At 42.1% G+C, this 20,924-nt stretch overlaps 3 protein-coding genes across 9 annotated transcripts in view; 2 read left to right on the top strand and 1 right to left on the bottom strand.

The window, feature by feature from the left end:
* cbfa2t3 (CBFA2/RUNX1 partner transcriptional co-repressor 3) overlaps positions 1 to 8,972 on the top strand; it is a 49,655-nt gene extending 40,683 nt beyond the window's left edge. For 5 of the 7 annotated variants that reach the window (XM_054731855.2, XM_054731856.2, XM_054731853.2 and 2 more), the window contains 3 exons: positions 378 to 431; positions 1,940 to 2,130; positions 3,880 to 8,972. In XM_054731855.2, coding sequence (XP_054587830.2) covers positions 378 to 431; positions 1,940 to 2,130; positions 3,880 to 4,269 — 635 coding nt within the window. In that variant the 3' untranslated portion in view covers positions 4,270 to 8,972. The remainder of the gene's footprint in view (positions 1 to 377; positions 432 to 1,939; positions 2,131 to 3,879) is intronic. The other 2 variants (XM_054731857.2, XM_054731854.2) reach the window with 1 other exon arrangement.
* A 5,416-nt stretch (positions 8,973 to 14,388) lies between these two features.
* On the top strand, positions 14,389 to 19,111 carry pabpn1l (PABPN1 like, cytoplasmic). Its single transcript, XM_015952734.3, has 6 exons — positions 14,389 to 14,647; positions 16,574 to 16,694; positions 17,332 to 17,399; positions 17,478 to 17,584; positions 17,680 to 17,767; positions 18,468 to 19,111. The coding sequence occupies exons 1-6, from the start codon at positions 14,576 to 14,578 to the stop codon at positions 18,795 to 18,797; spliced, it is 786 nt and encodes a 261-aa protein (XP_015808220.1). The 5' UTR covers positions 14,389 to 14,575; the 3' UTR covers positions 18,798 to 19,111.
* On the bottom strand, positions 19,108 to 20,816 carry trappc2l (trafficking protein particle complex subunit 2L). The gene is made up of 5 exons (XM_015952735.3): positions 20,712 to 20,816; positions 20,272 to 20,444; positions 19,657 to 19,744; positions 19,340 to 19,419; positions 19,108 to 19,269 (listed from the first exon to the last, which is right to left on the bottom strand). The coding sequence occupies exons 1-5, from the start codon at positions 20,742 to 20,744 to the stop codon at positions 19,224 to 19,226; spliced, it is 420 nt and encodes a 139-aa protein (XP_015808221.1). The 5' UTR covers positions 20,745 to 20,816; the 3' UTR covers positions 19,108 to 19,223.
* Between the last annotated feature and the right edge of the window lie 108 nt (positions 20,817 to 20,924).

A 20,924-nucleotide genomic window follows, 5' to 3' on the forward strand; every position in this document is an offset into this window, starting at 1 on the left:
AGCTCTTCATCAGTTCCTCTAGATGTCAGATAAGATGGCAATTATTTAAAGCTTTTATTCAGAATCACACTTGAAAATGGCTTAAAATCCATTTAGATATACAGATAAATGAACGTCAACTAGCATTCCTCGGCTCTGTAAAGGAAGCAGACGGGAGCGCTGCATCATCGGGGCCTTCCGGTATACCGCATGTTAGACAGAGCCCATCCCAAGAGCCGTCTGGCCCAGCCCCCTTTCAAACTCAGTCCCAGCACTATTATGTTGCACTCATACACCAATACCCTGCGGAGGAAAGATGCTGCTGCTGTCGGCAGAATACTGTGCTGCATTTTCACCAGCAGGAAAGGCTCTTTTAATTGCAGTTGTCTTTCATACAGGTACTACAAGCATCCCGCTCTCCCCAGCACTAAAGCACCTCCAAAACAAGCAGGGTGAGTAACATATCTCTCCCTCAAGAGCTCACCTTTAGTGTCTGTGATCGTATATTATATATATATACACGCACACACACACACGTGTACGTGTCACCGTTATCTCAGCAGCCAGGTAGTCTGCCTCTGAAAGCTGCAGCGCATCTAGCTTTTAATTAAAACTAGACACGTATTCTCTGGTCTGGTTCGGGTTGAGAACTGAGATCTGAAGTGTGAAGAAAAAAAAAGCAGACAAAAATAACACATCTCATGGACTTACAGAATCTCAGCAGAATTAAAACGTTAATATTGCTGCCCCCGTGTTTTCCATTAAGTGCTAATTGCCCCAGCATCTGCTATGTCGTCTCCTTGATAAGAATTAATTAAATTTGCAAACTAATCTTAGTGGTGCATGCATTAGGCCAGATAATTGAGAAGCTTGGAATAATACATGTAGTGTTTGCAGAGAAGAGAAGAAAGAAGAAGGAGAGGTGTTGGTAGCGGTGTGAAGGAAAAGGAAAAGAGGAGGAGAAATGAAGCGCAAAGGTAGAGACAGGAAGACAGAATGACAGGAAGCCCTGAGAGATGCATTTGCAGGATTTACAGAAGAGCTTTTCTTTAGCATATAAGGATGGAAATCAAGTGTAGACACCAGTTCTTACAGAAAAGGACAGAAGCATGTGTGGAGAAAGCTCTTCTACTCCCCCCGTTTTTGTGGCACATTGGTTTGAAACAACTGAGCGAAGCAGCGAGGGAAAGTGACAGGTATTTATGAGTTTCCTCTCAGACATATATGGGGAGGAGGAAATGGGGAGCAGTGGAGGGAGCAGTATCAGCCTCGCCTCCTACTTGGTTGGTCTAACACACCTGGCAGTCCTCCTGTGTGAGTGTAATTTGTGTCTGCATGTGTGTGTGCCTCTGTTTGCTTCGCACATCTGGAGGAAGAGCAAGCTGCATCATTTATTCGTTAAAAATGTCCCTGTTTTTGTAAAGAAAATGAGGAATTCATATTTGGGGAGCACAACATGCTACAGGAGCATTTGACTAATGAGTCGAGTATATTTGGCAACCCTGCTCACGGGTGAATAAAAACTTTTGAGAAACGATGCGCTAAAGATTGCTTATTCACTTTGTGCCGATAATAAAAAAGAGGGCAAGATGTGTCAAACTGAGATGGGAATTTGTTTTAGTCTGCCTCCTGGGAAGGGGTTTGTACATTTACCTCTTGAAAAACAAAACCCCTTCTTTCATACGTAGATGTTTATGTTAGACAAACACAAAGGCCTCAAGGTGGCGCCTCCACTGGAGGGGGTCCTAGTGTGGAGATGTGAGAGCCGACTGTTGGAAAATAATTCACTCCCTGCAGAAAATTCTCTCAAGCAGTTGTTGTCATATGAAAATGACCATTAAAACAAGGAATCTGAAAGTGTTTGGATGCATCTGTTTACTGCAACAAATAACGACTGACCACGCAGATGGGACAGGACATCGGCTCTAATGCCCCTCCGTCTTCTTTTCTGTGTTTTCAGAGGAGGCGGTGAACGAGGTGAAGCGCCAGGCCATGTCAGAGCTGCAGAAGGCGGTGTCGGACGCTGAGAGGAAGGCGCATGAGATGATATCCGCAGAACGGTCTAAAATGGAGAGGGCGCTGGCCGAGGCCAAGAGACAAGCTTCGGAGGATGCACTCACGGTCATCAACCAGCAGGAAGACTCCAGTGAAGTGAGTAACACGGAACCACATTTACCACGCTTCCACCTTTGGTTTTAGTGTTGCATACCTCACGCTGTTATCAAACATAAGGTTTTATTTTAACATCTGCAGCCTTGAAGCAACAGAAAATGACTTCCTGGTATGTGAGATCTGTTTGGACCAACGGAGTCGAAAACCAGCCTATTCCAAATTTTAGAATTAGTGAAGCTAGATCATTCAATTCAATTCAATTCAATTCAAATTCAATTCAAAAATACTTTATTAATCCCAGAGGGAAATTAGAGTTTCAGTTCACACAATTCTGAGATCAGACATACATACATAGACACATGACAAGAATTGGTGACTGTGGTCATTTGCAACCCGAGTCGCGCTACCGTAATGATAAAGAGGGTTTATATGAGGATAGAGTCAGGGGGAGGGAAAAAAAGGCACTTCAGAGTTACCCTCCATAGAGAGGGTAGCTTTGCTATGCAAAAAATAAATAATAATAACCACCTCAGACAGATATACACACAGACTTCAGACATTACACAACATAAGTGTCCGCTAGGCGGGGAGGTAGGGTTGGGACTCTCCTCACTTCAGTGCGTGCAGCCACATGGAGCAGCGCTCAACACCTCCGTTTGGACAGGGGAGGGAGATAATGGGTTTGACTCCTAGATATGGTTCCACGGCCTTCACCGGTCACAGTCCTGCCCAGGCTGGGATAGGGAGAAAGAGTTTCCATAGCAATGGCAGCATTCCACATTTCTTCACTTCAGCCTCACGGGCTCCAAGGACACCAGATTCAGATAAGAACTGTTTTGGGGACAGACAGAGATATTTTTCTCTGCCTTAGAGTTCTGTTGGTCTTCAACCCCTCTAGATCCAATAATGGCGTAATTAATCAATCCCAATCCTTGCTGATTCGTCCACTCGCTCCTTGATGGAACCCACCTTCTGGGTCAGAGCCTGATTCTCAGCCAAAGTTCCAAGCTTACGACTAATCTCGACAATTATATGAGTTTGTGCGTTCACAGCGCGATGCATTCCATCCCTGAGCTCCGGGATTGAGCCAATATTCCTCGAAAGCTCGTTAATTTTCCAGTAAGCCAGATAACTGATCAGGCCAAACAGCAGGAATACGACACCAAAACGACAAATATCCAAACATCTTCAGAATCCTCTACAGACAGTTGAGAGAGGCAGATCAGGTTCCACTGTTTCCAGGAGTCCATGATATACCCAGCTGGCTCTGTCCCAGAGGGGCATCCAGGAGCTCCTTCTCCCGTTCTCATCGTTGAAACAATATTGTCAATCGCGTTGAGAGACCAACTGATCAGATCCATATTTAACAATTTCCATTTTCCAGAAAAAATGCAGAAAGCACCGTGCACACAAAGACAGGACAAAGAGCCATGGGATGAGGAGGGAGGAAGAGGAGAAAAAAAGCTTCTGTACTCTCCAAGAGCCGGAAGAAGAAAATCTATACCGTGTGTCCTGTTGAACTTGTTTAGAAGCACAGACCTCAGATCTCTGTGTGAATAAAAGCAGACAGATCCAGATGGCTGGAGCAGAGTTCCAGATTCAGACCATTACAGAGCAGATGACCACCACCTGCTGGTAATACAAATCAGCTGTCTTGGGCCAAAGCTCCCCGTGTCGAGTCTAACAGAAACACATCCTCAGACACACAAACTGGTTTAAAACATGTTTATTTATGACAAGGAGATGTGCTATTTTTATTGACTCACTTCGTCTTTCCTGTCTCACCAGAGCTGCTGGAACTGTGGGAGGAAAGCCAGTGAGACGTGCAGTGGCTGCAACACAGCTCGCTACTGTGGCTCCTTTTGTCAGCACAAAGACTGGGAGAAACACCATCACGTCTGTGGCCAAGGCCTGCAGGAGCTGCCAGGGGGCAGCAGTGTCCCTCTAGGAACCCCCTCTTCTTCCACCAGCTCGTCTGCGTCCTCCGGCGCTCCCCCGACCCACTCAGAGTGCTCTCCTCCAGGACCCCTGTCCCTGGCAGTCCAGAGCAGTATTGTGGGGGGTGCTGGCTGCGGCAGTGGGAGCGTCTCTGCCAGCCCCAAAGAGAGCAGTTCCAGCAGTGCCTCTCGCTCCACGACTCCAGCGACCCCTGCACTACTGGACGCTACTTCTCGCTGACGTCCGGACCTCGTTGCACTTACTGAAATGACAGTGCCCACACTCCACACAAAAACCAAACTGAGGAATCTTCATTGCACACTCCTCCCTTTCCTCTTACTCCAGATTCATTTTCAAAAGTAATCCACCGGTTTCTCTCGCCTCTTCTTGAAGTTCTGCTTCTTTAACCACCGCAGCCACAGACACAAAGATTCCAGTCAGGGTGTATGTAGTGTGAAGCATGCACATTGCAGTGTCCGCTATCTTGTCATAGAAACATATCAAATGTGTTTGCTGAGAACATGAGCTTTGACTTGAAAATGTGCCCTCAGTAATGAATGCACGGTAAATATTGTTAAGGGCTGTGATGAGGCAGCACTGACTAGATAACTCGGCCAATTTACTCCTGGGTAGGATTTCCCTTTGACAAAGCACCAACGGAAGAACGATAACCAGCCCTGAGATGTGCACTAACAGTCCAGACAGATCACTGATGTGGCACTTCTATGCTTTCCCAACAGAGGCAGGCAGAAGGCATGACCTTTTGATCTTTCCTTACAATGTACGAGGGAAGGGGTGCAACCTGTGATGCGATTAATTCCTCAGAAACACAACTTAGTATTTATTAAAGGTTTCTTTCTGGCTTTAAGGGAAAATAAGTCCAAATATTCTAAATAAAGAATAATAGCGATGCTGATGACACAAAAATAAATGAATTTTAAACTGCTGACTACCTTGCTAGCGAGCCAAGAAAATCTACACCGGACTCACCTCTCTGCACCGTAACGAACCCAAATAAATTCAAAGATGAAAAAAGTAACACGATCCAAACCTTTGTATGACACTGCCAAAGTGAAAACGTGAGCGATAAAGAGAAGCACTCATAACCAAACGTAAAGCAACAACACCTCCTCAGCAGAAAAGCCAGCCCCGAGAGGATCGGGCTGCCTCCTGCGGTCTGGACAGAAACTACAGCAAATCCTCGTGGCCCAGACTAGTGAGCATGGACGATGCTGTGAACTTGCCTACGTAGAAAGACTTTGGGATGGAAAACCCTGCCACAGTGTGGTTCTTCTGTGAATGGAAGAGAGGACACAACAAGGACAAAGGAAAGCTACACAGCCTCAAAGCAGACGAAGAAACGTTTAAGGCAACGGAACCGCCAAAAAACCTCAACACAAGCTTGAAAACGTTGTTGGAGAAGGCGTATGAAAAGATTGTTTGTAAGATGTTTTTTAAGCTAAAAACGAGGAGATATTTCAAGGATTTGCTCTTACATTTACATTCACTCCCTCCTTTTTCCAAAGCATGACTAACAGTTGAAAGAGCCTAGCAAAAGGGGAGGTGAAAAGTATTTTCTCCTCCCTTTCTACCTCCCCTCATCCCACTCCTCCCCTCTGAGCTCTTCCCCAGCCTCGTGACTCACGTCCACCCTGAACCCGCGCTTGCTTTGGACAGAGCCACAAAGCAGGTCCTGTTGGGCGGAGGGCTGAACCTGCTTGTAGATATTGTTCCTCTTTTCCTTTTTTCATTAACGTCTCTCATTGCTGATGCCACACGTGCTGCCCTTGTGTATATCCAAAAAAAGGACTTTGTTTACCTTTTGTTTTCATCCTGGCTTGGGCTGAGCAGCAAAAACAGAGAGAGGATGCTTGTTTAGGAAAGGAAGTCCCACATTGTACTTATTGTTTGAATTGTATCTATATTACTGAGATGAAACCCCTCTTGTAGAATATTTTGTATTGCTCGCATTGTAAGACAGTGAGAGGACGGAGGTGCAATATGAAGAGAATTCAGCTACTGAATGGAACCTCAGCAACTGCCCATAGGGTGTCATATAATATAGATACATATAGATATATTTAAAGTAACATCAGTAACTTAATGTGAATGTACATAGTATTTAAAAAGGTCCAAAAATGTGTTTGCCAAATAACAAAAACCTTTAAAGTTCGGATTATGACTTTCTCACAGTGCGTTTGTTTCTAAAAACTTTTGTCACTCATACAAGTTTAACGCTTTTTTTTAAATTTCAAATCAAAGTATAACGTAATCCAGCCGTTAATCCAGCCCGCAGACGAGGACTAAACATCGTGTATTAGTCTGCTTCTGATAGAAAGGCTAGTTGGTAGTAAAAGAGGGTTAAAGGTCCTGGATCGTGTCAAATTTTTAGGAATCATCCAGTTTCGTCTGTTTTCTAACCTTCTTTTCCAGCCCAAGTTCCACTGTAGTAGCTCTCTTGGTCCTCATCAGTCTAACCATGTGTGATTGACATTTACCCCCCGTTGTGCAGGACAAGCCTAGCCTAGTGAACTAGACCAAATTCTTGCTTTGCAATTTAGTCTGGCTTGCCAGGCTAGGACAAGCCATTAATGGAGGGTAAAGTAAAAAGCCAGTGTTAAGCTCATTTTAAAAGACATTTTAATATTCTAAAGATGTAATTTGATCACAGGCTGCAGATTTACAGATTTCCATGCCAAGAGGGCAGCATCACCTCTTTCAGTCTCTTAATTTTCCCTGCCTGTCTCATAAACTCCACTAACAACCTAGGGTAATAGCTTTTCTATCGATTCTTTCAACCCGACATGGTTGGCCTCATTTACACTTGGACCAAACGTGAGAGGAAAAGAACTGCTCTTTGCTTTTTAATCAGAAACAGATCAATTTTTTGGACTGACTGAGACCTGAAATTCAAAGGAGATAAGCTGCAAGGTGCTTCTATACGTCTGTGTGTAGCGTGTTTGTGTGTGTATGTGTGTGTGTGTGTGTGTGTGTTATGATTACCGTGTTATAGTGTTGACCTCGGTCTTTCTGAGCTTCTTCTCCCCCTGATGTCTAAATTGTCCTCACTCCTACCACAGAACACTCCTCACCCCACCCCTCCTTCTCCTCCATGACATGAGCTACCTCCTGTGAGCATACAGCTAACCACCAGGAGAGGCTGACCTGGACTTTAAAAAGCTGGGCTGAAAGCAGACGCGGACACACACTCATAAGTGATCGTATGAGTACACGCTGAATGGAACTGCCATTACTCAGGATGTGGGTAAGGGTTAGGGTTTGGGTAGGGTACAGAATCCATTAGACAAAAACACCAAACGTTGCTTGGATTTAGACACGTGTGCACATACTACCAGACTGAACCAACCATGACGTGCTGGTCGTTGTCTTACACGTTTGAAAGCACAGACCAAAGTTCTCCGAATTTGCCGCTGTAGGCTGTAACATTCTGTAAGAAACCAATACTCCAGTCTACCAAAGTATCTGATAATTCACACTCAGAGTTCAGGAGGGAACAGCCTGCACGACAAACCGGTTGAGTTTCAGAAGTGTGTGATTCTTTCTCAAGTAATCAAAGCGCTCGTTGACTACACAGTAGCGCAGCTCTTTAAACAACAGAAGCATTTCCTTAAAAAAGCCTGCAAACTGTATGTTCTTATAGTAACAAAGCCTTGCAGAGATAAAGTGAATGCGTGTGTGCGTGTGTCTGTGTGTGTGTTTTATTTAAGTGGGAATTTTTTTTCTTCATGCCTCTGCACAAACTACTTGAAATCTTCAGAGCTTTAATGAAACATCATAGGCAAACAATAGCAGCACATTGACTGAAAAGAAATAAAGCAGAGATTTGTAGCTTGGTTTTGATAGCTTGACATTGTGATGGCAGTTTCAGTCCAAGATGGGTGTTTTGTGTGTACCGTCTTATCTGTGAGTAAGCCCGCAAACTAAACTAAACAAAACCAAACCCAGTAGATCATTTAAATTTTACCAAAATCCAACCAAAAGCTGCAACTTTCTTTGATGGGCTTCACTTTTTGTTACTGGTTTTGTGTTTTTTTTTTTTCTTTTTTGTCCATGTTGTAGAAAAATTCTACATGGTTGTGAGGCTGAAATCTTAAAAATCCAAGCTGTGGAGGAAAGAGCAAACTTTGCTTCTCTGAGGTGAAACTTTTGTAGGGCAGGATTCAAAAGATCAGACATTACCTGATAATGAATAGTGCTGTGGTGTCATTATCACACTTTCCTGTTAAGATATTATAGATGGCAAATGATCGGGGCTCCGCTGTTGTGATTACCATCTGAGGGTCTCCTAAATGTTCACAAGAGGAACACCTTTTATTTGTTTACCTGTGCAATGGATACAAAATAACACATGTTTAGAGAGGTCAGTTATGAGCAGGGTGGCACTGGCCTCCGTCTGTCCCAACCTGTAGCTCTACTGGTGAAGTTTCAAAGCTCGTCCGATGTGATGGTGACACGTCCTTCCTGTGAAACAGGCTCTGATGGCTCTAGAAAGCTAGAGTGGAAAACGATGAGTACAGCACTTGTTTTCCAAAACGCCACGGCTCAGGATGGTCTTGTTTTAACCTTTACATAAACTGAAAAAGGGGTTTATGGTTTTATATGTGTAGGGGAGCATTCTATACTGTATTGTGCAATACATGATTACAGAAAAAGTAATCATGTTTCTGTGGGAAAGGTTGATGCTTTCAAAATCTTCCTTGCCCTATTTCTTTTCTCTCGTCCCGTTGCCATTTTTAGATGAAGTAAACTGTGCCAGAGGAATTGAATTCTCATTTGTATTTATTTCTTGCATGCTTTCCTCCCTGTTGCTATACCGCTTTTTAACTGTTCGCTCTGTTGGATGTGTGAAGCTGTAAAACATTCTAATTCAGGTTATTGTCTGTGTTGAACAATGTAACTGTGTAATTAAAAACATGAAATGACGTATTCATCATTTTCATTATCCCCCCCCCCCCCCCCCCCAAATTACTATTCTAAAAATAACTTCCATTGTTATGCTGCTCAGACATTATATAGTCTCTGGTGTCAACACTTTGTGTGATACTAAAATGCACGCAAATATAAAATATAATGTTTACAAAAACCATGTCAGAAGCAACAAAAAAGAACTCGGTATTAAAGTAACAGTGAGCAGTTTCCTGCTACTCCGCTCTACTGCTTGTAAGTGGAATAAGAACTATCATGAACAACCCAGCTGTAGCTAGCGCTAACACAACAAGCTAACACTAAGGGCCATGATATAGCCTACTTGCTGTTTGACCTGGCGTTGGCGTGAGCAACAGGCTGCGTCTTTGTTCACATACTTGTTGTTACACGGCACTGCCCTGCTTGTAGTACTGGAGTGTTTCACAAGGGGCACACTATGGAACTCAATTCAATTCAATTCAATTCAAGTTTATTTATATAGCGCCAAATCACGACAAGAGTCTTCTCAAGGCACTTCACATAATAAACATTCCAATTCAGGTCAGTTCATTAAGCCAATCAGAAATAATGTTTCCTATATAAAGAACCCAGCAAATTGCATCAAGTCACTGACGAGTGTCAGTGACTATACAGCAATCCTCATACTAAGCAAGCATGCAGCGACAGTGGAGAGGAAAACTCCCTTTTAACAGGAAGAAACCTCCAGAGAATCCTGGCTCAGTATAAGCAGCCGTCCTCCACGACTCACTGGGGATCGAGAAGACAGAGCACACACACACACACACACACACACACACACACACACACACACACACACACACACGCACACGCACACGCACACGTACACACACACACACACACACAATAATGTGTCTATAGTTCTATTGTGATGTCTTAGTAAATATTCTGTTTGGTGAGATCAACTTTATTGTATTTATCCTAGTGGATCTCTAATTAAATGGGTAAACTAGCAGTAACACGTCCAACGTCAAGGAAAGCAAAAAGTTATTATCAGGGGAGGGAGAATGTTTAAGTGGTTAGCAGCAGTGTGCTAGATGATGGCCCCCTCCATGAGGCCACCACAGCTCAGCAGAACATCGTTGTAGCTTCTTCTGGGGAGAAAAACACTTAGAGAGAAAATAAAGTTAACAGCTGAAATTGCAGAAAGTAATGCAGTTAAAGAGCAGATAGTAGAAGAAAGCAAAGTGTGGAAAGTGGTCAGTGTATCCTCCAGCAGTCTAAGCCTATAGCAGCATAACTACAGAGATAACTCTGGATAATCTATCCTATTTAGATGGAGGCAATAGAACTCAGACCAGATAGTTTGTGGGAACTACCAAAACAAACACAGGGTCGATAAAAGAGCTCACTAACTGGTTAATTTTGATATCACAACAGAAAAAAATACAGCAGCGGTATCATAGATGGTGTGAAAGACCGTTAAACCAGAGACGGAGTCACTGTGGTTAGTGTGTCTCACTCATTTTGGCAACTACCCCTACTGGTTACTTGTATATTTCAGCGTTTGAAAGCATCACATTATTTTGGGGGGTGCGCACAAACTACACTTCAAATCAATGCAAGTTACGCGTGGCAGCCATTTTAAACACGCATTTGCTTTGTTAAACATCAAGTATATCACAGCCCCAACATGCTCTAACTAATACTAAAATAAACCACAAAGTAAAAAGGATCCACACTGTTGTACAAAAATATTATTACTTAACAACAAAGCCAGGTCACCATCAATCCATGATTTTATAGCCTAATTCAGCTTCCTCAAACTAGTGTAGGCCCCTCCAAAGACATTACTCTCTTACTTTTACTTCCAGGCTCTCCATGATGTCAACAGAAAAAAACAGACTTATTATTTTCTTCTTCTTTTGTTTTTATTTGACAATCTGCAAATAGAAAATACTAACCGCTAGCATTGCAGCTAACAATCATAAAGCAGGTAAAGAATGCCCCCTACAAGACTTACAAAACTATCAGTTGTGGTTTTTGGTCAGCAGAGGGCTGCAGAATGGTGTCAAATATGGAACTGGTCAAGTTTGTAACCCAACAATCACTAAAGCCTGGGACACACCGAGGCGGAATCGCCACGTTGCATCGTGCCCGCGATTTGAGAGGACAAGTGGTCACAAAGGACGCGCCGCCCCGCTCCTTAAAGCTGCGCAATAGTCACAACATCACACGGGACTTGAGAACAGAAAGCAGGAAGTGACTCTATTGTTTATACGAGATCAGACTTGCCGTCATGTTTTGTGAGACTCAAATTTATTAAAAATGGGTAAGTAAGAAATTTATTTGAAGGTTTTAAGATCATTAGTACTTTAAAGTTATCAAAACTGCAGTTCACTTTGTGCTGTAAAGCCGTTCCGCATTGTAATGTCAGTTGTGAAGTACTCTACAATGTCGTAAACAGCAGCGGCGCCCATCTTCGGTGCCCAGCCGCGGTGCGGCGATTCTGGGACACGACACAGCGCTCCCAGTGTGCCCACTCTCATTAACTATACTGGCTGATATTTAAAATGACGGTGCGGGCATGGCGATGGCGTGATGCGGCTCGTTCGCCTCCGGTGTGCCCCAGGCAGATAAACATTAAAGCTGTTGCTTAAAGTTAAAAAAAAACTATCTGTTGTTACTTTAAGCTAAATAAATTTAGATGATTCTCTATATGATCACTCTCTCTGTCCTTTTTCAGATTATTAATACCCTAAATTGTACAAATTTGCAAATATCCTTCATAAGACACCAAAGATTTCTAAATCAACAAACCTGTCATGTAAAAATATAACCAGACAAGTTTGTTTTATTGCCACTGATGAAGTTTATGATTACAAGTTTTGCTTTGTAGGATATTTGTGCCTGAAAACTTTTCAGTTACTTTTTTAACTTTTTACTATTATGAATAACATATTAATGCTAGTTTATTATTGGTTCAATTTCTTATTTTTTATTTGAATCATAATTTCAAACCCAGCACCAAATCCTCAGACACTGAATTTAAAATAATACATGACTACAATACATTTAAGTGAAGGATGCTGTTTTTAATTTAATTTTTTTATGTTTTTGAGACCTTTAAACAAAACAATCTTCTTCTTTTTTTAGCAAACTTACATATAAAATGATTTTATTAGGTAAGGAATTGGGACTCCAACAGTTAGTTAGCAGATCACACAGAGACACACACAAAAAGACCGTTTGCCCACTTTCTTGGATTTGAAGTTTTAAATTTAACAAACGCATCCGCCCACTAAATAAGTGAAACAAGGATTATTTGCAATGACTAGTTTAATGAGAGGTCAGTTATCATTGTAATTATTCCTGTTTAGTCCAAACAATTTGAATTATTCTGATTTCCTCCCAGATCCAACAAAATGTTTTTTTCAGAATCAGAAGGGTTTTATTGTCGTGTGATAAGAGATAAGCAAATATAGTAAGTACGAATATAATCATGATAAAATAATAATAAAAAGGGGCAATAATTAGAGAAGTGGCTACTATATACAAGGTGTAGGTACTGATCAGAGCAGAATGGTTCAGGTACAAACACAGCACAGGGTCATGTAACTGAAACCAAGCGACTGGAGTGGGCAGTCCTAGGATTGTCATTGATGAGATCAACGGGGAAGAAACTGTTCTTGTGGCGAGAGGTTCTGGTTCGAATGGATCGGAATCTCATGCCAGATGGGAGTGAGTCAAAAAGACTGTGCCCTGGGTGACACGTGTCAGCTGCTATCCGACCTGCACGCCTCAATGTCCTGGAGGTGTCCTGTATGGAGCGGAGTTTGCAGTCAATAGGCATGTTTCCATTACCAGAACTCCAGGTAGTTCCTGGGATGGGGAATTTGATCAGGAGATGGGATGTCCCAGTGCTCTCAGCTGTTGTGTCTCCATTCAAATTCAGCCCTTTCAGAACTTGCACAGATGTCAGCGTATCACGACTGCTTGGCAGTGAGTGATGTCACTGATCATCCCCAAAAAGCGTCCAAATAATATTAAAAGCATTTAATTTGTGAAAGTATAACATAATTTAATCCATTCAGCATAGGCGTCATTTTAACCGGGGACGCCGGGGACATGTCCCCGGAAAAATTTGTGATTGGCAGCTGTGTCAACCCGGTCTCACAGTAAGACCGGGTTGGACCTGTTCAGGTTTACGCAGACAATCCTTACATTTAGAATTAGCATACAGATGTAAAATTAATGCAGTAAAATATAAAGCTTTTTATTTAAATATCCATTCATTATTTTACAAGCACAGAGAGCCGCATCAGATGGATGGAAGAGCCGCATGCGGCTACAGAGCCGCAGACCCCTGTGCTAGCCTACTTTATTGTCCCCAGCAATTTTTAAACCCCACTCAAGTGTATGGTTATTGTCCCCAGCAATTCTGAAAACAAACTGACGCCCTTGCCATTCAGAGGACAAGAGCAGCTCTGAGTTTTGTGAGACAAGCCTGTTAATTAAGTCTGGGGGGGAATTTCCCTGTTTTTTCCAACAGCTGTGGGGGAATTCCATCGAGTTTTCCAGAGTTAGGTTTTAAATGCAATCAGTGCTGATATTTTTTTGCTTCTGTTCTGCTTCACCAGCTACTGTTCTGATTTTACTGCTGCTGGTTGTTTTGGACATCTTCTGATGTCATTTCCTACTGAGTTACAACCAATTAATCAGCGTGAGTTAACCGGAGGTTCTGCTCAGCTACTCCACTGGGCCGTTCGGAGTACCTACTCCAGAGCAGGTACTCAGAAGGTTCCTGAAAACGGCTCGAAAAACGGCCGTTAGGACGGCCCGGTAAGGTGGGGACAAGCGCATGTTGGGAGGTTCCCGTAAATCTACGCTGAAGTTCTTGTTGTGGAAACATGCCTAATGACCTTCTCAGCAGAGCATACAACACGCTGCAGCTTTTCTTATCCCTGGTGGTAGTTCCAGCATAACACTAGATAATGTTAGTGGCCTAGCGTTAGAGTGTCCACCCTGGGACTGGGAAATCGGGGTTCAAATCCTTGTTGGGTTATACCAACTACCCCTGCTGGACACTCGGACACTCAGCTTTAAGGGGTTGGACTTGGGGCAGTTAAACTACCAAATAATTCCTGAACACAGCTTACCAACTTAAACTGGTTTCCTTCTCTATGCACCCTGAAAGTAAGCTCCCTAAAGTATTTTCAAATTGGAAACACGATTTTCTGATTGGTTTGTGCTATATTGATAGCTGTTATTTGGCAGTCTGCATTTTACCATGAGTATTTCAACGTGTTGCTCAGTCAGTGCCCACTCTTTATGTCTGAAAGCTCTCAGATAAACCAATCTGAACCAGCTTTTGTGGATCTAATCATGAACAGGTCCCCCGTCTCACAGCTTCTAGATGCGGCCCTAAAGCGCGGCGGTCTACGTACGCTTCGTCATTAAGTCCAGCGCGTCATGACGTAACACACACAGGTGATATCTATTAGCCTAGCTCACATGCTATCAGTTGCTGCGTTTGCCCAACATTAAACCATCATTTCCTTCGGGTGAAAGGTATTGTCTGTAGCTGTTTTGGGAAAGGCGCTGTCAGTTTCTCAGATATTATGTCAAAGCAGTGAGCAGCATGGCGGAAAATCATCTGGACTACCGCTATCTTGACGGCGAGCTCATGGGGGAGCATTTTGCCGAGGACCCGGTGAGTTATCGTTCCTTTTGTGTTGAATATAATTGGTGCTGTCGTGTTTATATCGGTTTGTAAAGCTCGCGGGGCTACATCAGCTAGCCTCATCCTGCTGCTGAAAACGATGCGGAGTGACTCGTGGAGCTAAATGATGGTCACTGACCGTTAGCGTTAGCATACTATGCTAGCTGTGTTCCATTCATCAACATAAAAGCTATTTTCTTATGTATACATTTGCTTTGAACACTTTGCTTGTGTCCTTTAAACGCACTTTAACATCGAAAGATGTAGCTTCTAATGACTAAGTAAATGTAACATTCATCAGATTTAGATTAACTCAAATTATGAACCTAAACATTTAGCTTCACGAGCCAGTTTGCTTGTAGATTTAAGAAGAAAAGATCTCTCAAGATAAAAATCACGAGGCGCTTTAACATCTGCTTTAACCCTCTGGGGTCCAGGGTGTAATTTGCCGTTTTTGACTAATTTAGAGTTTTCCTTTGTATTTCCAAAATAAAAACCATAACCACTGCCTTATGTGGTATCAATCTTTTCAGCACAACCTGGACTTTATGAATTTATACTTATTGTTTTATGTTTGGACATACAGGGGTTGCATATTAGACCTTAAATCACTCAAAAACATAAATTCCGAATGGGAAAAAAAGTTGTTTATTTTACTGTGAAACCAACAAACAGTTATGACGAATGTTTTTTTTTTATAATTTAGAATGGTAATCTAGACTGTACATTTATAAAAAAATATGAATAAATAGCAAATAATTTAAAAAAAATTATTAGCCCTCTGGGGTCCAGGGTGTAAATCACCTTTTTTTGACTCATTTTGGTTTTTCTTTTGTATTTTCTAATAAAAACAATACATATTGCCTTATGGGGTATCATTTTTTTCAGGATAACCTGGACTATCTGAATGTCTACTTATTTTATTAATTTGCAAATAATGTACATGCATTTTGGAGTGGGGAGTGGCTCTGTCTCACGCCGAGATCTGACAGCTGCGCGGCGCCGCCCACTCCTCTTGTTGGATCTCTGAGGAGCTGGATCTCTGCCTTCATCCTCTGCCTCATCATGACCCAACTCTTCTATGAGGAAGGATGGATCTGCAGCATCCTCATCAACATCCTCGCTATTTGCCTCAGACTCCGGCTGCGAGTCTCCGTCCACTTCCTCTGCTTCCAGTTCAAAAAACAGCCATACTATCTGAACTGCCTGGTGGACATTTATCCTTCTCATCATAAGTTATAGAAGCCTAATAAAAGCCTACTAAACTGCAGAGACTTATGTATCTGTCCAGATCGCTCCAAAATATGAATTTTACCGTCAATATCTGTCTAATTGTTTGTTGTTACTCGTTTGCGCCACTCCTTTCCCCGCGAAGCGGCTCCTTTTTGCGCACATCTCGTTACTCGTGCGGCCTTCCTCTCTCTCTCAGCTACATAATGATACTTTTTATCGATTGAATATGTGAGACTTCCACCAACAGCAAAAGGAGCTCATGTTTTTGTGGGTTTTTTATGTTCACAAGCATATTCCCTCTCATGGATTACTAAACTGCTGTTTTGACAAGTTATCAGATTGTCTAAAAATAGGTCGTTTTTTAGTTTAGTATAACTCCGCTTTTACGTTGCCTATTAACAAAATGTAAAAACTGGGGTGTAGTTTATAATCTCCTTTTTAAAGCTGAATTGAAACGGAAACTCGGGGAGGCGGAGTCTTGCTGCTACAACGTCCCAAATCAGACCTGTTAAAAAGACACGTATACGCGTCCATGGACCCCAGAGGGTTAAAGCTACGTCTACCCCTCACACGCTGAGAGGTAGAGGTGCAGGTTTGCACGTGAAGTCACGTCATTCATCTTTGTGCAGTTTTGTAAAACTGAAGTTAAAATGTTTCTTTTTTTTTTTTTTTTTTTTGCTTCAGGAGCTGTTGGCCATCAAGGCCAGGGTGCAGGAGCTGGAAATGGAAGACTATGAGAAACTAAAGGAAGAGGACAAATGTGATGTAGAGGAGATGCAGCACCAGACCAGTAACTCTTGGCCTGGTGAGACAACAAGGGGTGTCTGAGTGGGTTGTTTTTATTTTAGCCAGGTGTGTAGCTTTGTAGCCTCAAGTCAAGTGAGGTAACCACATTTTTCACCATCTGTCCCAACACCTGGGTCACGCCGCAGTGTTCACTTGTGCCTCATCACTGCCCAATGACCTGAAGCAATGAGCCACAGAGAACCAGAAGTGTCTTTCTTACTGCTTGTGGCTATTTTCTGCCTCTGTGGATCTCTTCATCCCTTCCTCTTTGATCCGTCATAGAAAAAATGTGGCTAGAGGAGCCAGATTCATATTTCACAGCATAGCCCACAAGTCCATTTCCACATGTTTTCTTTGATTACATCTGTGGCAAATTTATACTTGTCTGTGGTTTGATCCTTTAGTTCAGCGGTAGGTAACCCTGGTCCTAGAGAGCCATGCATGAACTTGCAGCTTCTTATGGGCTAAACACATGATCCTGGTGATCAACCGCAGGAACAACAAAGATAGTTGGCAAACAAGCAGGACCGTGGCTCTCTTGCACCAGGGTTGCCTACCCCTGCTTAAGGTTCTTCAGATCTTAACTGCCGCTTCTGCAAACTAGGAAAATGTTTTAATATTGAATATCCACAATCTGTTTTTTGTCTGCACCACAGGACCTTTCTACAATATGACTCCAGAGGAGAGGATAGATGCAGACAACAGATCGATCTATGTTGGAAATGTATGGCTTGTGTATTAATTTCAGCACACATGCGATTAATTTTCACAGTTCTGTTCTGACCTGCTGAATAAATCTCAGGTAGATTATGGAGCTACTGCTGATGAGCTGGAGATCCATTTCAATGGCTGTGGTCCTGTGAACAGAGTTACCATCCTGTGTGACCGGTTCTCTGGTCATCCCAAGGGGTTGGTATATTTTAAGCTTTTTATTTATTTTTTTACTTGTTTAATTGTGTACGTTTACTAAAAACCTTATGCGATTGTGTACCTTTTATTCTCAGCTTTGCCTACATTGAATTCTCTGATCGAGACTCTGTGCAGAGTGCTATTGGTTTGCATGAGACTGTATTTAGAGGAAGAGTTCTCAAGGTAAAGTCTGCCAACTTGTTTTTAAAAGAATGCCCACATTGGTTTTTATACTCTAGTGTAACAGAAATGTGTTAGTTTTGTGCAGCATCACATTAAGCAGATTTTGCATTTGGTGCATCCACTTTTTACGGGCTGGGCTTATGAGGCCATTATCTCTTCAAAGATAGTTTTGGTAAGATAATGCTCACAATCGTCTACGTACACAAAATAATTAGCTTTTCTGTGTACCTGATGTGGTTAACTCCTGTCAGTCTACATAAAGGTCTAATAGGTGTATTGTTTCACTGATGAGTTATACAAACTCCATAAAACGACTTGATATGATAGGTTTGTTTAAGGCTCATTTGATCATGATGTACATCCCATATCCTCTTTTTGGTCGCGTTTCTTGATTTTTTTTAACATGTTTTAGGTTTAGGGGAGAGTTTGTTCATTTGTACGTAGAATACTGCTGATGTGTCTGAAAATAATCTAAAGTCTGACATGAGTTTCTTTCAAGAGACAAAATGATCAAATGAAAGTTTTTTGTATCGGCTTAAAACGTCAAGATCAGCAGATGGAGACTTTCTGAGAGCATCTAAAAAGCTGATTCACCAGAACTCTGTTCTTAATGATCTAGATGGCGTCTTCTCAGAAGATAGTGGAAAACATTTCTATGTGTTCACTGCTGCCGTGTAAACTTTGTATCATTTGGTTTCAGGTGTTGCCTAAAAGAACCAACATGCCTGGCATCAGCACCACAGATAGGGGAGGACACAGAGGAGGTCAGTCCAGAGGCAGAGGGCGTGGCCACCATCCCCCTAGGTACCAAAACAGTTCACGAGGCCGGTACCGGTACCAGTCAACAAGGCCGCAGCATCAATCCCCCCACCCTTATTACGGTGGACCACCAGCTGGAAAGAGACAGTGGGGACACATGGACTACCATGAACAAACTCCGAAACGTAATCCCTGTCTTCTTCTTATCACACCGCCATCAGAGGACCTGGGCGCAGTCTCAAGTGGACAACACTACCCTCAGCAGCGCTAGCGCCACCTACAGTATCTTTCTGCTGGGTGGGAGGGTTTTTTAAACTGTAAATGCTTTTAGTCATTACTGATTTAAATATTCTGTGATGTATCCAATGACCCACATTCATCCAGGTGAGACATGACAAAAAGCAGACTGGGGTCAACACAGTAGAAGTTAATTGCTGTGAATGCATGGGACACTCACATTGTTATGCTGTTGCATTTGTTTTTATGAAGTGAAGGGGATGTTGTGTTATTTGTAATATATAAACATTCCTTTGTGTAACTTATAAGGTATTTGCTATGTGATTAAATAAAACAATAATTCATCAAGTCCAACAAGATCTGCTTTTAATCATAATTTAGTTTCAGGAATCAAAGCATGTAAACAAGGGTTATGTACAGTGGATCCATAACCAAAGGGGTCAATATGAAGGTACCGTAATCAGCCAGTTTGGACCATCATTCCAGACACAATCCCATTGAAAGCTCTAAATGGGAAAACACAAAAACCGTGAGCTGTTATTAGTGGATGTTTGTCTGCATTCATGGTAAACTTACTTGGATTGTATAGGGTCCCCTGGATTGTAGAATGGATTACACATCACATCAGTGAAAGAGTTGTGCAATTTTCGGAACATCTGGAAGATTAAATACGAGGTAATTTTACTTTAAAAGGGGCCAAACACTTGTTAGTCAATACATTTGCAATGGTCTCGAGAACTGGATGGTGAATCAGGAAGTTAAAGTCAGCTGGAGGAGAAAGGTTAGGTGGATATATTTGCAAAAAAAAAAGGCCCACATGTGAGAGGTTAGTACAAAACATGACAATATTTCAAGAGGCAGCTAAGCGATCCCAGTTTATTTAGAATACTTACACTTCTTATTTCATTATCCCGCAGTGATGTATTTGATGAATCCACAACAATCACAAATTTCACCTTGGAGTTGGTAACATATCCATACCTATCTCTTCAAGTCAAGGTTTATAGACGGAATGGGACCACTTCTAGACCACCGAGTTCTCTTTGGACACCATTCATTTCCCAAGATACACCTAAGTACACTTCTCATATATAGTACAGGCCAAAAGTTTGGACACACCTTCGCATTCAATGTATTTTCTTTATTTTCATGACCATTTACAAAGAAGCCAACAAGTGCTAAACACCTGTGGGAACTCCTGCTGGAAAACCATTTCAGGTGACTACCTCTTGAAGCTCATCAAGAGTGTGCAAAGGAGTAATCAGAGCAAAGGGTGGCTATTCTGAAGAAAATAGAATATTAAACATGTTTTCAGGTATTTCACCTTTTTTGGTTAAGAACATAACTCCACATGTGTTCATTCATAGTTTTGATGCCTTCAGTGGGAATCTACCAATAGCCATGATAATAAAGAAAACACATTGAATGAGACAGGTGTGTCCAACCCCTTGGCCTGTTCTGTATATGGTTGTAAATGAGCTAATTTTGCCAATAAAACTATAGGATACACTTTGTAGTCTTCCGTTGGATAGAGCAGTCCCAGGTACAGCTCCCTCTGGTCTCCCAAGGACTTGCCCACTGCTGAGATCTTCTCCTCCACCACATCCAGGGAGGTGTGCACTGTGTAGTGAAACTTCAGCTCATTTTGAGTGGGTACGCTACGAATAAAAAGTGGGTAGTTCTGAGATAAAACACAAATAAAAAAGTCACAAATTAAGAGAACAATTCAAATATAATTCTGTTAAATCTGTAGATAAATATATAAAATGAGACACTAGGTAAGCTAGGCTAGCAGGAGCTAATGTTTGCGTTTGTACACGCTAAATATTTGCTGTCAGCGACAAAAATATGTCAATTAACTAAAATCGACTACAGATAAAAGAAAAGACAGTTTACTAATTAAAATATATCAGAAGAATAAACGCTATTAAACAGGAACTATCTCTACCTCTTTAGCGATCACTGCTATGCACACCGCCATGATGGTATTTCCGAGGTGTCAGCTGATGTCACGTGACATGTTGCGTTCAATAACCTATGGAAAAATGTTCATCTACAGAAACTGATTCAAATATTGCATTTGAAACATTCGGCTGTTTTAGGTTTCTACTTATAAAGGTTTAAATGTAATTCACACTCAAACACGTATCGCATTAAGCAT

Source organism: Nothobranchius furzeri, chromosome 9, assembly GCF_043380555.1.
Source record: "Nothobranchius furzeri strain GRZ-AD chromosome 9, NfurGRZ-RIMD1, whole genome shotgun sequence".
Classification (NCBI taxonomy): Eukaryota; Metazoa; Chordata; class Actinopteri; order Cyprinodontiformes; family Nothobranchiidae; genus Nothobranchius; species Nothobranchius furzeri.

Coding starts and splice junctions, on each gene's coding strand:
- trappc2l (XM_015952735.3), bottom strand. CDS start 20,744: ATGGCGGTGTGCATAGCAGTGATCGCTAAAGAG. Junction 19,745..20,271: donor CCAACGGAAGACTACAAAGT/GTATCCTATAGT, acceptor TTGAAGAGATAG/GTATGGATATGTTACCAACT. Junction 19,270..19,339: donor GGGGACCCTATACAATCCAA/GTAAGTTTACCA, acceptor TTTCCCATTTAG/AGCTTTCAATGGGATTGTGT.
- pabpn1l (XM_015952734.3), top strand. CDS start 14,576: ATGGCGGAAAATCATCTGGACTACCGCTATCTTGACGGCGAGCTCATG. Junction 14,648..16,573: donor AGCATTTTGCCGAGGACCCG/GTGAGTTATCGT, acceptor TTTTTGCTTCAG/GAGCTGTTGGCCATCAAGGC. Junction 17,400..17,477: donor GATCGATCTATGTTGGAAAT/GTATGGCTTGTG, acceptor AATAAATCTCAG/GTAGATTATGGAGCTACTGC.